Source organism: Suricata suricatta, chromosome 1, assembly GCF_006229205.1.
Source record: "Suricata suricatta isolate VVHF042 chromosome 1, meerkat_22Aug2017_6uvM2_HiC, whole genome shotgun sequence".
NCBI lineage: Eukaryota > Metazoa > Chordata > Mammalia > Carnivora > Herpestidae > Suricata > Suricata suricatta.
Window position 1 is genome coordinate 7,920,904 of NC_043700.1, and position 15,988 is coordinate 7,936,891.

At 44.7% G+C, this 15,988-nt stretch overlaps 1 protein-coding gene across 1 annotated transcript in view; it reads left to right on the top strand.

Annotated features, from left to right (window-relative positions):
* The window catches only part of NEIL3 (nei like DNA glycosylase 3), a 48,055-nt gene that overhangs the window by 22,126 nt on the left and 9,941 nt on the right, over window positions 1-15,988 (top strand). Inside the window, exons 3-7 of the mRNA XM_029944309.1 lie at window positions 1,155-1,289; window positions 1,572-1,785; window positions 4,415-4,489; window positions 6,496-6,662; window positions 15,080-15,237. Coding sequence (XP_029800169.1) covers window positions 1,155-1,289; window positions 1,572-1,785; window positions 4,415-4,489; window positions 6,496-6,662; window positions 15,080-15,237 — 749 coding nt within the window. The remainder of the gene's footprint in view (window positions 1-1,154; window positions 1,290-1,571; window positions 1,786-4,414; window positions 4,490-6,495; window positions 6,663-15,079; window positions 15,238-15,988) is intronic.

Consider the following 15,988-nt stretch of genomic DNA (forward strand, 5'->3'; position numbering starts at 1 on the left):
GACAGCATACACCTTTCGCTGGGGTTGAACCTCCAGAAGCTAAATTATGGAGTACTTACAGGCACACATTTTTCCTGTCAGGAACTATGGGGCATGTGAAATGCATTTATGATTGATAGTAGGGCATACAGAGTTTAAAACCGACATTTTTAAAGTTAGACTGGTTAACCTTGTACAATACTGTAACACGGTGCTTTGGAATTAGAAGCACAGTGCGGTAACATTTGCTGCCCAAACAGCCATATTTATTAACTCAACAAAGCTGTAAGGAGACGGATTGGCGAGGCGGAACACCGTATTTCATCTGCAGAATGGTGTTTGATCTTCATCATCAGAGACCTCCACAAAACCACTTTTTCTCTTTCGTTCTTTTTCTTTGTATGTGCGTGTTTTTACCGGACATGTTAATCAATCTTATAAAAACTGAAAGGTTCTACATTTTTCATCACCGCATTATGGCTTTCAAGCTCACCGTAAATATTTATAAATCCCTTCTCTCCCAATACATATAAAGGTTAAGAGAAAACTAAAAGAACTGAAGACCATAGCATTTTGACTTGTTTTCTCTTCTCTTTTGATACGTAAGATTTTGCAAAAAAATCGCTTCATTGTGCATCCCAGAGCAAGGGGGAAGAAAAGAGTTTCTTAAACTGTAGCTCTCATTTTGGAGTACGTAAACACTTCCCATCCATTGTGGCTAGAAATACAGAATTTGAATGTTAGCGGCTTTGTAGAATTTATAGAAAAACAATACAAAGCAGGAACAACTATAGGCAATTTAAATCTAGCCTCATCTCATTCAGAGCTTTTGAATCTGAGAGAAAGCAGAGACGCTAGACTGTTCCGTGAATAAAGGTACTTCATCTGACAAGAAAAGAAGAACAGGGTATGTTTTCTTGAGCTTATTGTGGGGCCTTGTTATTTCTCTAGGAATTTATTTTTTTTGTGGTTTGAAAAACTGATTGTCATATCTAGTTTTGTAAGGATACAATGCCAGAACAGAAAAATATGTAACATTAGCGACATTGTTTGCCCTGTAAAAGTGCCTGTCCTAACATTTGTTTGTTTCTGTTATAAAAAGTGAAATGAAGGAACAAAAATTAGATACATAATATACTTTCTGCCACTCTAATATGGGTCTGATGTTGTTTCAGGATTCATTTTGGAATGAAAGGCTCCATCGTGATTAATCCACTGGAATATAAGCATAAAAATGGAGTTTCTCCTGTTCTGGAAATACAGCTCACTGAAGATGTCATTTGTTTCTTTGACTCATCGGTAGAATTGAGGTAAAAAAGAGAAGAAAATAAAAGTACTTCAGCTGGAAAAGTGCAGAGTTAGAGATGGGGTTGGGGTTGACATGTGGAGACAGGTAGATGTTTTCAGAATGGTTTGTAACAGATAAAACCTCATTTTGAAAGAGCCTTCAGATAATCTCATTTGTTAGGGTCTTCATTGTTTGGCTATATAACCTTCTACCCTGATTAATGGAAAGTGTGTACATCAAAGATCAATTTAAGTGACACTGTGAAGACTTAACGATGAACGAGTTTTGTATTTCCTTTCTACAGAAACTCAACAGAAAGCCAGCGGAGAGTAAGAATGATGGAAGAATTAGATGTTTGTTCTCCTAAATTTAGTTTCTCAAGAGCAGAAAGTGAAGTTAAAAAGCAAAAAGGACGGATGTTGTGTGACGTGTTAATGGACCAGAAAGTATTGCCTGGGGTAGGGAACATCATCAAAAATGAAGCTCTCTTTGACAGTGGTCTCAACCCAGCTGTCAAAGTAGGTCATATGTATTTGTGTGTGTGTGTGTGTGTGTGTGTGTGTGTGTGTGTGTGGTGATTCTTGTAGTTTTAAATACTGTTCAGGGACCAGTGTGGAACACTTAAGTCTGTGTTGCAGTGAAACATTCTCCCCAGACAGAGACTTTGGGGGCCTTTCTTGTGAACTTCTTAATGAGGCCGGCACTGACCTATATTTTTTTAAGTTTATTTATTTATTTTGAGAGAGAGTGGGCGAGGAAGGGACAGAGAGAGAGACAGAGACAGAGAATCCCAAGCAGGCCCCGAACGGTCAGCGAAGAGTCAGGTCTTGAACCCACAGCCGGGAGATCACGCATGACCTGAGCCGAGATGAAAAGTGGGACGGACGCCTGGCTGACTGAGCACCCAGGTGTCCCCTGACCACTCGATTTAAAATGGCTCTGCGCGTCCCTCCCTTCCCGCCTCATGTCCCCCATCTTCCCTACTTGCCTTGCTTTCTATTTTCCCCATGCCATTGATCGCTTTTTGATCAACCTAATTTTTACTGGTCGTACTTACTGTTTAAAATCTGTCTCCTCCTGCCGCCATGCAGTCAGTCTCTTGGGAGGAAGGTGTCTCTCTTGTTCACTGATGTCTCCAGGCCCTGAGAAGGCAGCGTCCAGCACGGGGACGGCATCCGAGTTGGGGGTATGAAGGAAGAAGGCTCACAGCTTGCTTTTTGAACCCGCATGTTAAATTCACACCCTGAACACACCCACGTGTTCCTGTTCTGACGTCAGCAAATGCTTTGTTGGTGGGCTGAGCTCCGGAGAGATGGAGGAGTAAGAAGTTAGTGCGGGAATGGAAACAAAATGTAGAGCACTCGTTACATAGCTTAGACTGGAGTCGACAGAACAGACAGATGTCTCCGGCGGGGGAGGCGGATTTTCAGGACAGGGACCAGGCTTTGTTTTTTCATTGTTCTTCAACCGAAGACACACAAGCTTATTTAAATGAGAAAACAAATGGTGAAGAATGGTAGGTGAAACCTGTAGAAAGAGAATGGTGATTTACAGGGTAACGCAGGTCTGAGCGCTTAGAACTCAAACCCAGGTAGAAAGCAGCGGATATTTTAGTTTCTAGGGAACAAATCTACTGAGGGTTTTATCTACATCGACTAGTCTCTTTAAACTTAATCCTCTTCTGCATGAATCCAAAGATACCTTTTTGTGTAATTATTTTGTGTAATTATTTCCTGGATAGTTTTTGTTAAATCCACATCAGTAAGAAATGTTTTAAAAGAAACCAGTTAATGATTTTTCTAGATTAGATTCTGCTTTTGACTCTTGGAACAGGTTATTTAAATTTCTGTAACATGGGAGTAATTAATAAAACAGAATTTTAATAAGAATGAGCTTTTTAAAGTCACCCAGACATCTATGGAAAACGTTTTTGAAAAAAGAACCCGGAGTATTGTTATTATCTCTAATAAACGAAGATTTTACTTTTTATTTGTGCCATCATCTGTCCATAATGTGGGGGAGTTTAAAAATTAACAACAGTTCTCAAGTTTAGCTATTCGACCCCTAAAAGCACATGCACAATTATCGAAAAAGTACAGTTTACCATTGCAAGGTTTGAGTGAATCTAGTATGTAAGATACGGGAAGAAATAAGTCCATTTTAGAACCGTATATGTTTTAAACTTTAAATAAATGAAAAATATACATAATACTTTCATAATGGTCATGTTGATTAGATGATTTTAGGTTTTATGGTTACTGATAAATTAGTTTCTTTTTTTTTTTTAATTTTTTTTAATGTCTTTTATTTATTTTTTTTGAGGGACAGAGAGAGACGGCGCGAGCAGGGGAGGGTCAGAGAGAGAGGGAGACACAGAATCTGAAGCAAGCTCCAGGCTCTGAGCTAGCTGTCAGCACAGAGCCCGACGCGGGGCTCGAACCCATGAACCGTGAGATCATGACCTGAGCCGAAGCCGGCCGCTTAACCGACTGAGCCACCCAGGCGCCCCTGATAAATTAGTTTCTATCGCATATAGATGTATGAACCAGGAGACGTCCTCAGAATTTTTCCTGGCATCGCTATTGAAGCCACATGCCAAACAACAATTCTACCAGGATAACACTGAGGTTTATGCCAGGTTGTGTCACAACACAGTCTTCACTAGGGTCTATTTCCGAGTTCTTCAGGGCTTACTCAGGACTCTGATATTAATGCATGTATATAAATTCATATCTTTTTAGGCCCGATGGTGACCTCGATGGTCATCTCTTCCTGTGCTGATTTTTCCGTCCCTTCCCCTTCCTTCTTTTTTCTTTTGTTTTCTTTCTTTCTTTTTTCTTTTTGCAAATCCAGCAGGACTTTTCAAGGTGGCTGATCAACAATGTTGAGGTCAAAACAAAAGATATTCAATAAATACTTGAATTCAGATATAAAATTTGTAAGGATGGTATTTTTTTCATCTGTAATGCGATCACTTAAAATAACACCATTGTTAATGACACCACGTAGATGCGTGAGAAAGAGAGTTCCGGGAGGCGCAGGTGTTCTGAATCTGTTGATGGCCCTCCCAGCCCTGGCGCCGGGCCTGGTGGCTGTGCAGTAAACCACAAACCGTGAGACTGTCCTCACTTGTGTTTCCATTTGTAGGCTTGTCAGCTAACAGAGGGACAGACCCGTCACCTTGTGAACATGATACGTGACTTCAGTATTCTGTTTTATAGGGTGAGAGCAAAATTTCTTCTACTTGTAAAACGTCAACTGTTTGCCTTTTGATTGCACCCAGAATGCTTAGGCTGTATGTGGCCATCTAGTGGCCAGTGTGTAGAGGTGCAGTGAAGGAGAGTGACCCTGTGGGCATAATTAACGTCTGGAAATTTTATGTCCTGGGTCAGTCCACACTTCTAACAATAATATAGTAAATGTAGACTAAGTTGGGGAACCGCTATGTTAGCATTTTGCTTAGATTCTTATTCTTTGTTTGGTTATATAAAAGTAAAATGTCAACTCTAGAGAGAGAACTCAGTTCTTTGGAATAAACAGATCTCAATTTAGTCAGATTTTGCTGCTTGCTATCTGTGTGATTTAGATTATTTAGGTAATTTAGGTTTAGTTTCCTCATCTGTAAAATGGGATAATAATATTTATCTGTCTACCACAAAGACTGTTTTGAGAATGAAATAAGTACTTGGTAACCTGTATATTTTGGAAGATGTGTATATGCATCCACATCGGCGTATAGAGTTCAAAACACATTTTATATTTTAAACAAGGTATCATATGTGTCAGGGTTTTTTTTCCCACTGTCCATTTTCTGACTTCAAAATGTTTATTTTTACTCTGTTCAGAAAGGCAGGTGTGATAGGAGTCTTCATTAATTGGCCTGGAGTCTTAGTTCACCTCCTACTTTACATGTCTGCCTTGAGTATCGTGACTCTTTATTTTTTGAGAGAGAGAGAGTGTGTGCGTGAGGTGGGTGGGGAAGGGGCAGAGAGAGAGGGAGTCCCAGGCAGGCTCTGCACTGACAGTGCAGATCCTGATGTCAGGCTCGATCCCATGAACCATGAGATCATAACCTGAGCCAAAATCCAGAGTTGGACCCTTAACCTACTGAGCCACCTAGGCGCCCCATAACTATTTAAAAAATTTTTTTAAATGTATGTTTATTTTTGAGAGAGTTTAAGCAGGGGAGGGACAGAAAGAGAGGGAGACACAGAATCTGAAGCAGGCTCCAGGCACTGAGCTGTCAGCACAGAGCCCGATGTGCGGCTCAGACTCACAAACCACGAGATCGTGACTTGAACCAAAGTCGGACACGTAACTGACTGAGCCACCCAGGCGCCCCACCCCATCTCTATTTTAATATTCTGTATGCTTACTTATTCTTGCAGGGGAAGGCGATTATAGAGAACTACCTGTTTTCTGCCCATATTAAGCTGGGTATTTTAATACTTTGTACAAATCAATAGAAGTTATGTAATTTTTGACTTCTATACAGTGAGTCATATCTCTGGGTCTTGAGATTTTGGAAGAGCTGATGTAAACCCAAAATCTCCTCTTTTTAGGACCTTTAAATATATGTGAGTAGAATAAATCTGTGTCAGGGAATATTGAAATGCCTTTTGAATTAGAATGTATGCCAAATGGAATGTGTTCTTTGCTAAGGAAGGCATTTGAATTTTTATTTTCTTTTTTGGTGAATTTGTAAGATTAAAAATGAAAAAGTGTTCTTTGTCAGATCAACAAAGAAGATGACCTCAAGTTTTTGGCCCTAGACATAATTTTTGGTTTCTGTCTGTTGAAAGAAAGCAAGCGGCTTTCGTGTTCTAAAAATAACTCAGATTTCAAGCTAATCTAGTCTTTTTCTTATAACCACATCATTATGTTTAGCTTTTTAAAAAACCTTAAAAGCATGAAAGACATTTCAAATTATAGAACTTTTATATCCCATTTAGATGAAAAGATAATGCTATGCAAAGAATAATTTTGAATACTAATAAGTTGTAAAATAATAACTTAATTGTTGTACACAAATGTTGTTTGACAAATATTGCTGAATCTTGTGAATACCTTTCAGATGGAAAGAAAAGATTATATGGACATATGTACAAACAGGTAAATTTTAACTAAATCACTTTCAGAAATCACTTTCAGGGACGTATGTTTGGCTCTTTACAACACTGTCTAAGATAATATTATAATGTTTGGTTTTTTTGTTTGTTTGCTTTTAGTGCCGGAAAACCGGATCTGCTATCTCTAAACACTATAAGGTTTACAAGCGTCCTAACTGTTGTCAGTGCTGTTGCAAAATAACTGTGTGCCGCTTAGGAGAGAATAACAGAATGACATACTTCTGTCCTCGCTGTCAGAAGGAAAATCCTCAACTTGTTGACATGTGGTGAGTTACCTAATTTAAACATACTTCCCCTTTGCCCTCATTCGAAAGCTATTAATAAGAACATAATTCAGAGATATTTGAACCCTGGGAAGGAAATCGTGAATAACGTTATCTAAACACCAGATGGGGTGCCTGAGTGACTCAGTTGGTTGAGCATCTGACTCTTGATTTCTCAGGTCGTGATCCCAGGGTCATGGGGTCCAGCCTGCGGGGGGCTCTGCACTGAGCATGGAGCCTGTTTAAGAGTCTCGGGGTCTGTCTCTCTCTTTCCCCCTCGTTCTTCTTCTCTCTCCCCCTCTCTCTCCGGCCCTCCCTCTCTCTCCCTTTGTCCTTCTCTCCTTCTGCCCCTCTCCCCTGCTCCTGCCCGCTCGCTCTCTTCAAATTAAAAAAGCAACAGAAGCAAAAAACCAGGATAAGCTGAAGATGATAACTGCACCTCTTCTGGATTCAGTAGAAAATCTCTAGTTTAGATGTTAATATGCTGCACTCGGCTTTATTAAAAATGCGTTAAAAAATGCAGCTCTCTTCAAAAGGTTTTGCTTTACTTAGAAATGATATTATCTAAGCAAGATCTCTTTATAAAATTCACGTCTTACTGGTTAAGTAATCAACTGCTTGCTAAACAAGTATGTGGTGAGGTGACTCTTCGGGCTGCTGAATATGTCTGTTGCAGTTCCGCCTTCCAGAACTGGGGAAATAACCACAGGAGAGGTTCAAGGACCCACTGAGATGGAGCTGAGCCACCGCTCCATCGGTCACCTGACCTCCGTAAGCGGCTCCTGTGTCGCTGGGGCATCGCGCTGTTTTGAGTCTCCTTGAGTTATCTGTTTGGAGCCAGTGTCCAGTGGTCCCCAAAGGTCTGATTCCTTCCTTTTCCCCAGGGCACAGTTAGCCTGGTAAAAGGCGTTAGGTCCCTTTGGGAAAGGCTGGGACCAATATTAATAATACAAAGGAGTGCTGGGTGCCTGGGTGGCTCATTCAGTTGTTAAGTGACTCCATCTCAGCTCAGGTCATGATCTCCTAGTGCAGAGCATTGAGCCCCCCTGAGCGTGGAGCCTGCTTGGGATTCTCTTTCTCTCCCTCTCTCTCTGCTCTTCTGCTCACACTTTCTCTGTCTCTGAAAATAAATTAATAAACATTAAAAAATAATAATATAAAGGAATGTATGTGACCATAAGCCAGAATAACAAGTACAAAGCACATTAAGTGCTATAAGAATTCAGGGATATTAAAGGTTTATATGTACACACAAAACTGGAAAGGTATCATAGAAAAAGTATGACGTCTACTTTTTTTTTTTTAATGTTTGTTTTATTTGTGAAAGAGACAGCGTGAGTGGGAAAGGAGGGAGAGGGAGAGGGAGACACAGAATCTGGAGCAGGCTGAGGGTCTGAGCTGTCTGCACAGAGCCCGACGCAGGGCTTGAACTCATGAATGGTGAGATCGTGACTTGAGCAGAAGTCAGATGCTCAACCGACTGAGCCACCCAGGCGCCCCTGAAGTTTACTTTTAAAAGATAGTTCGCATTTTGGTTAACTGAGAAAGCAAACAGTACTGGAAAGAGGGAGCATGGAGACCCTAACCATTACTCGATAAGCATGGTGTGCTGGAGTGGCCGAGTCACAGGAAGGCTCTGAGTGGTTGGAGCGGAAAAGCTGGTTTTACAGTTAGAGTGGGATCAAAGTCTAGGAATTATTAGTGGTTCGGGGAATGGTTGATGTGCTGCCTAACTCAGTAGATGAAGGACTCTTCCCTGGGTGGACAGGGGTGAGAGTAACTGCACAGGTAAAGAAGCTGGTGCAGTGCAGCGGGTGAGGTCAAGACACTGGGAATGGAGAAGAGGGACGGTAATTGGGTTAAAAATCTTAAAAAGTCAGCAAGAATTGTGACAGGTTTGACATGTGGGATAATGTAGAAAGTCTCACAGCAAATCATAGACATTTTCACTCAGAGGGTCTTGGAGAGTGGGGACAGAGGAGGAAAGGTGAATTCTGTCCGTGTAAAGCAGCCATGGACTGTCTGGAGAGATGTGTTGTGGACCATATCACAGATGGCAGGTAATAGCCTGACAGTTACTAAGTGCAAGCCTTCATTTTATTTATTTATTCATTTCTGAGAGGGAGAGTGAGCATGAGTGGGGGAGATGTGCGGAGGGAGAGAAAGAATCGTAAGCAGGTTCCACCCCCAGTGGGGAGGCTGACACGGGGCTGGATCCCATGACCCTGGAATCATGACCTGAACCCGGACCGGAAGTCCAGCGCTCCACCGACTGAGCCGCCCAGGTGCCCTTACCAAGTGAAGTTCTCAAGAGGGATCGGTTCGCAGGGAAAGCAGAGAGGAAGGAAGCAGGGGCTGAGCTCCAGGGGACATCCAGTGTAGGAGCAGAAGAGGGCGCCGGGAAGGCACAGATGCTCGGAACAGGTGGCCCAGCAGGGAAGGACGCCGTGTGGACCCCGGGGAGGGAAGGGAGGCGCCGTCTTGCCCAGTGGTGGGCTCAGGTCCGCGGGCTGGAGGCGATGGGCTGGGGGTGGTGTGGGGGGAGCCCCCTCTGCGCCTTCCCCGGTGCGTCTGCGGTCTCCCCGCCCTCCCGGCCCCGTGGTTTCCTTTTCCTCTCCCCCTCTCCTGTTCTCCGCTCCTCAGCTGCTCACAGCTTCTTCCTCCCCACCTCTCCACCCCGCGGCACTGCCACCAAGGTCTGAGCTGGATTTAGATGGTGTATTTACTGTGCAGATTTATGGCTTTCTTAGTTTGTATCTGACCAAATGCGCATAACACAGTATCTGGCAGTTAGAGAACATTGGATAAATGTTCGTCTCCTGAATAAGTGATTAATGTTCTATATTCGTTTTCTATGAATTGGTAGTTTTTGGGGTTTTAAAAAGAAAGTATTCTTCCAACGGATCAAGGAAATATGTTGTCTCTCACATAAATATTGATTCCCAAGGTTGTCTGAAATGAGGTTCTAAAGGCCCAAGGGTTCCCTGCAGGGGACCTAGGGACATGTGTGAGCCGGAGGAGGCCTTGCTGGGCCGGAAAGATTCCGAGCCTCACAACCCCTCCTCTCTCCTAAGCTGCTTCTGATTTATATATTGGCATTCAGCCTAAGACGTCTTTTGGAAAAGCAACTATCGACAAATGCATGCATCATAAGGCATTTGAAAACCAGTAATATCTGTCCTATTAGAGATTTCTATAATGAAGTGTATTCTGTTCCTTTTCTGGATGAGTTTCTAAACATTTTTAATGCTGACTCCATCTTCTCATCCTAAGTTAGTCCTTTCAAGTTTAGTTGAAGAAATACAAAAGCCCAATGGCATTGATCGAACCCCTTGGGTTCTTTCACCCACACAGTGTTTGTTTAAGTCCTTCATTAAGTCCTCCCTGAATTTTACAGTTTTTATTGATGATGCCACACTGAATACTTGTACCGTAGTATACCATCTTTGTATATGGCTAGCATGATGTGTACTGGTGAGTATTTTCTCCTTATGAGGAAACTGCTGCTGTTTTCTTTTCTGTGCTAGTCTTTAATTATAAATTTTTTAAGATGTGCTTTCATTACTCTCTTAATTAGTGTCTGTTATAATTCAGGTACTGCGAATACAAAGACAAAATTTAGGGGTCTCTGGATGGCTCAGTGGGGCAAGCATCCGACTCTTGGTTTTGGCTCAGGTCATGATTTCCTGGTTCATGGGATCAAGCCCTGCAGCAGGCTCTGCACCTTCAGCGCCTCTTTCCGCTTCTCCCCTGCTCACACGCGTGTGTGCATGCTCTCTCTCTCTCTCTCTCTCTCTCTCTCAAAATTAATAAACATAAATCAATAAAATTTAGCACCTCAAAATCTAAGGTGGAGAGTAAATGGGTAAATAGATCGTTAAAACCGCCCTGGGTTTGGAATGGAAGCAGGGCACAGGGCACATTTGTCCTGTAGCCGTGGAGTCGTCTGTCCGCCTGGGAGAACAAGCACGTGTTCTGAAGACGGTGACCTCTGGGACCAGTGTGGAAGGAGGTCATCTGAGGGTGGGGGGGCATCTGCAGAGCTCCAGGGAAAGCTGTTTGGTTCCCGCCTGAAGACACGCTCAGGACTGAAAACCCATCTCATTTGGAAAGTACTGAGAATTGGATGCTAGTTAATGAGAAGTTACTGATGTTTACAAAACAGTTCTTTTTTTAATGTTTATTTTGAGAGCGAGAGCATGAGCTGGGGGAGGAGCAGAGAGAGAGGGAGACACAGAATCCAAAGCAGGCTCCAGGCTCTGAGCTGTCCGCACACAGCCCCGTGGCTCCAACTCAGCTACGGAGAGATTATGACCTGAGCTGATACAGGACGCTTAACCAACTGAGCCACAGGCGCCCCTACAAGCCAATTTTTAAGGCAGGTCTGAGCTGGCAGAGATTTCGAGGGAACAGAGCACTCACAGGGCGCTTAGGAGATGTGAATGAGGAAAATCTCTAAAGGGCTAGCCTTGGTAGGATAGCCTTGTTTTGGGAAGAGAGTTTGATCACACAGTTGTCAGGTTTAAAAACATGATTTAATTTTTTTTAACGTTTATTCATTTTTTAGAGATAGAGGCTAGCCTGAGCAGGGGAGGAGCAGAGTGAGAAGGAGACACAAAATCAGAAGCAGGCTCCAGACTATGAGCCATCAGCACAGAGCCTGGTGCAGGGTTGAACTCATGAACCGCAAGATCATGACCTGAGCTGAAGTCAGATGCCCAACTGACTGAGCCACTCAGGTGCAACAAAAAACAATTTAAAAAAAGGGATTCTTTTGAGTACAATGAAGGAAACGCAGCTCAAATTATCTGACACTAGAATGGGAATTTCTGGGTCATATAGCCAAAATGAGCATTGGTGTAAGTCATGGGATTAATAAAAAAGCTGTAAGAGCTCAAGTCTTGGGAACAGGAAGCCATGAAGGCGCCCTCGCCTGGGCACCCCACAGACTGACGGGTGGAAGGAACAGAGGCCGATCTGAGCTGCTTCCTGCTTCAGCCCCTTATTTATCTCAAGCCTCAGGATAGTAAATTCCTTCCAGTTTCAGCAGAGGAACACTTGTGTAGGGCTCCCAGGGCTCCCAGGGCTCCCAGGAACCGGTGCTCCCTGAGTGAGGGGCCTGGTTAGACCCGTAGCACCAGGAAGTGCCGGTGCTCCATGAATGGGGGCCCAGGGAGACTGGAGTAGCAGTTGGTTCCATTGAAATAGCAGTTGGGCAGCAGCTCGGATGTTCTTTTTATTCAAACCCTCTTTAAATTGTGCTTTATTTTGCATAACTTCCTTTGTAAAAAATTTTTTTATTACCATGTTCATCGCTATCTTTAAGAAAATAGTCTGTTTAGTTTGGACAAAGCAAAATCAGTTGCTTCCCATACTTGTAAGTCTCCACCAAGAAGTGCATGGATTCTGTGGAGACACCAGCCTCCTCCACCTCCATCTTAGGGCTTTGGCTTCGAGAACAGAGCCCTTCCCCATTTCCTGACATCCTGAGATTAGACTTGAATCCACTAGCATTTGCGGTCACTGAGAGTATGCAGGAAGGGAGCAGGGAAAGTCCCAGAGAAAGCCGGGAGTCACCTTCACTTTGCTGACGGAAAGAAGAAGGGAGTCCTTTGGAAGAGCCCTGAGACACGATTGAGAGAGGGACCTCCAGGCACTTAGAGCGGGTGGGGCTTGAGAGATGGCTGTCGCAGTTGACAACTAAGAAATGGTGATCTTCCAGAAAGCAACCTCAGTAAACAATGTAGGGCAGAATTCATGCCTTAAGCCTGTATGTGTGGCATATTCGTGGAGCTCTATATTGCAGTGGGAGGTCTTCTTAAGCAAAGCCTGTATGTCCACGTATGTGTAAGACATCAGCTAATGGTACGCAGTGCTCAGAAGAAGCATCACCCAGTGAGGGGACTCATAGTAACAAGGAGGCTCATTTTCACTAGGTTGGACAGATTAAGTCCCTGAGGATCCTTTTGAGGGGGTCTGATGACTTGCAAAGATCAGAGGTGGAGGAGGAGACTGGAGAGACGTGAAGTCTCTGACTTGTCTTACGGGGAGAAACACGGCAAGCTTGACTGAGCAGAGCAGAATGAACGCGGGCGGAGGGCTGCCCCATTTAGCAGGGCCTGCCCGGCCGCGGCAACCAGTGTTGGTTTTATTCTGAGTGTGATCGGACTCCACTGGAGGACGTGAACAGGAGAGAGGTAACTGATTTATGCAGTACGTGATCACTCTGGGCGGTGTGGGGTGTATTGACTTTGAGTTAGCTGGGAAGCCACTGGAAGGTTTTGGCAGAAGGGTGGCACAGAGTGACTTATGTTTTATGAGGATCGTGAGGCCACTGTGTGGGAAAGGGACTGTGGTGTGAGCAGAGTAAAGGAGTGACATCCGGGTGCCCTTCACAGTAGTGCCCGTGCTAAATGGTGGCCGCTTGGGTGTGGGGGAGGGGGGGCGGGCAGTAAAAAACGGTGCAATTTGGGCTATTTTTATTTTTTAATGTTTTCATATTTATTTATTTTGAGACAGGGAGAGACAGAGTACAAGTGGGGAACACAAAGAGAGGGAGACATAGAATCCGAAGTAGGCTCTAGGCTCTGAGCTGTCAACACAGACCCGACATGGGACTTGAACCCATGAACTGTGGGTCAATGACCTGAGCCACCCAGGGACCCCTAAGCCTGGTTTTAGAAGTTCAGGTAGGGGTAAGGACTGAAACTTACACAATTTAGGGGAGTTCTCTATGAAAAAATATTTTTAAAGTATGATTACAAAGTATACTCCTACTATGAATATTTAGAATAAGAAATATATAAGAAATTTTCGTTTTTAAACACCGCAGACCTCAGATAAACAGAAATTCTTAGCTGCCCGCCACGTTAGCTTCTTCCACGTTTTGGCTTCTGGCCGCCTCCTTCCCTGTCATTTCACCATCAACAACATTGTATGTTTTCATTATTGGTAGAGAACAAATCGTCCTGGAGCTTCACAACTGGCCGTGGATGGTGGCGCATCTCTGCTCCCCCTGTAATATTTTCCCCAGGGACGACTTCGTGTCTGGGAGGAGGGCCCCGGAGCCACTGTCGTGTGTGGGGGGCTCTCAGCTCAGAGGGCTGGGCCTCAGCCCCAGAGTCGTGGGCCTGGGGAGCGCCCGAGAGTCTGCGTGTCTGGCGAGTTCCCACTCGATGCTGCTGGCCTGAGGACCTGGCCGTGAGGGCCGCCACCTTAGAGGAGAAACCCAGCGCTCGGCCCTCCCTCCGCTGCCTCCGATGGTTCTCCGCGGCCAGGCCGCTTCTGGGCCGCCGGGAGGTGGTGCGGGTGGGGAATGGCCTCCCAGCCCGGGTCCTCACGGCCCTGGAGCCCTGGAGCGGAGAGTGGGGCAGCCCCTCTCAGGTCTTCTGTAAGTGGAGACCGTGCAGCGGCTCCTGAGGCCACGGGGCACGTTGTCCCCGGCACTGAGCAGGTGCAAGGTGGTGCTGGGGGCACGGGCCCTGCCACCGAGGAACCCAGGGCAGACACTGCCGCCGCCGTCCCCGCCCCCCGCCCTGGGCCGTGGAGAACACACAGACCTGGGGAGCTTGTTGAGTGCCGGGGTGCGTGTGCCCCTGGAGCAGAGCCTGCGGGGTTTGCTGGTGGGTTGGACGTGGGGCTGAGGGTCGGAAGTGTGGAGGACGACTCGTGCATGTTTGGCCTGATGTCTTGAGTGCACTGTTGTGGCATTTACTGAGCCGAGACAGACTAGCAGAGTTGCAAGGTGTGTGTGTGTGTGTGTCTGGTGTGTGTGTTTGGGGGTTGGGGGTGGTGGTGTTCATGCGTTGTATTTGCACTGGCTTCCATGTTCTAATTTCTGCCTAAGTCTCTGCCCCCCCCCCCCCCAAATTTGGTTGGTTGAACAAAGATGTATTAGGTTGGCTTTGGGAAGAGTGCCACTTACTTAAAACGTTACTTTAGAAATGCTTCCTAGTGGGTTTAAAAAACAAAAGCACAACTCTGACTCTAAATAAAAACACAAAGTTTGTTATTTTCTGTCTTTAATAGCAATTAGCATGGCGCAAGTGGAAACGTTTTATTCTGTGATAGTTAGGGCTTGTACTCATTTGGACGTTAATGCTTCTTTAAGAATTTCTAAAATACCCTCAATGTATAAGAACAAGGCGACATTAACAGTGGTAATGGTTAACTTAATTTTTTTAAACATTTATTTATTGTTGAGAGACAGAGAGACATAGAGCGTGATCACGGGAGGGGCAGAGAAAGGGAGAGACGCAGACTCCGAAGCGGGCTCCAGGCCCTGAGCTGTCAGCACAGAGCCTGACGTGGGGCTCGAACTCACAAACGGGAGATCATGACCTGAGCCGAAGTTGGACCCTTAACCGACTGAGCCACCCAGGGGCCCCAGTCATGGCTAACTTAAAAAAATTCTTCTGTAGCAAGCTGCCAAGGAGAAACACTACGGTCAGGTGGCCATCCAGCGGAGGGGACCACGTGGCTCGCAGATCTGAGGAACAGTGGACGTGTGTGGTGTGTACGCTGATCAACAGGCCGTCGTCGGAGACTTGTGACGCTTGCCTGACTTCAAGACCTGCCGGTAAGACTGGGTTCTGATTTTGAGTTCAAAGGCGGCTAATTGCACAAAGGTATACATCTTGTTGCAGCCTGATATTTCATCACGAAGGAAAACGCTCTCTTTCTGAAAGGTTGAAAGGAATTGCCAGTCTTTGCATGTACACCGTGCTAAGATTCTGTTCAGTGCTTTTTTTTTTCTTAGGGAGGGAAAACATGCTTGTGCTAAAAGAGCATGTGCCTTTGTCTCTCAAAAAAACTGAGATGATCACATCTGTTCTCTCCTATTTCTAATGAATTATTCAATAAAGCTTTGTTTTATGCAGATTTCAGCAACTTTTGAGTTTGTTATTCAGTCCAAGCGCTTCGTAAACTGAAAGGGAGGATTTCTGTAAGAATATCTTTGCAGGTGGAACAGAAAAATGCTGAATTTTTTCCCTTCTTTATCCTTCCTTCCCCTTGTTATTAAAATCTTTACCCAGACAATTGTACTGATTTCATTGAAATCCTTCAAAATAACTCTTTACAGCTCACAATTTCATGCGTTCAGAGAATGTAAAACCTCCGAGAGAACCCGTGATTCAGAACTGGCTCATTGAGGCAGCTTCTGTTGTGTTCGCAGAGTGTTCTTTCTCCCTTCAGTTAGAGACGAGAAAGTTCAGTCCTGACTTACGGACCCCACATTGTGCTCGCTGTCCCTGTGTGCTTTGTTCTCGGGGCCGGAAGGGTGGGCCTCACCCCTCTTCAGTATCTTGCAGCAGAGAGCCCTCAGAAAA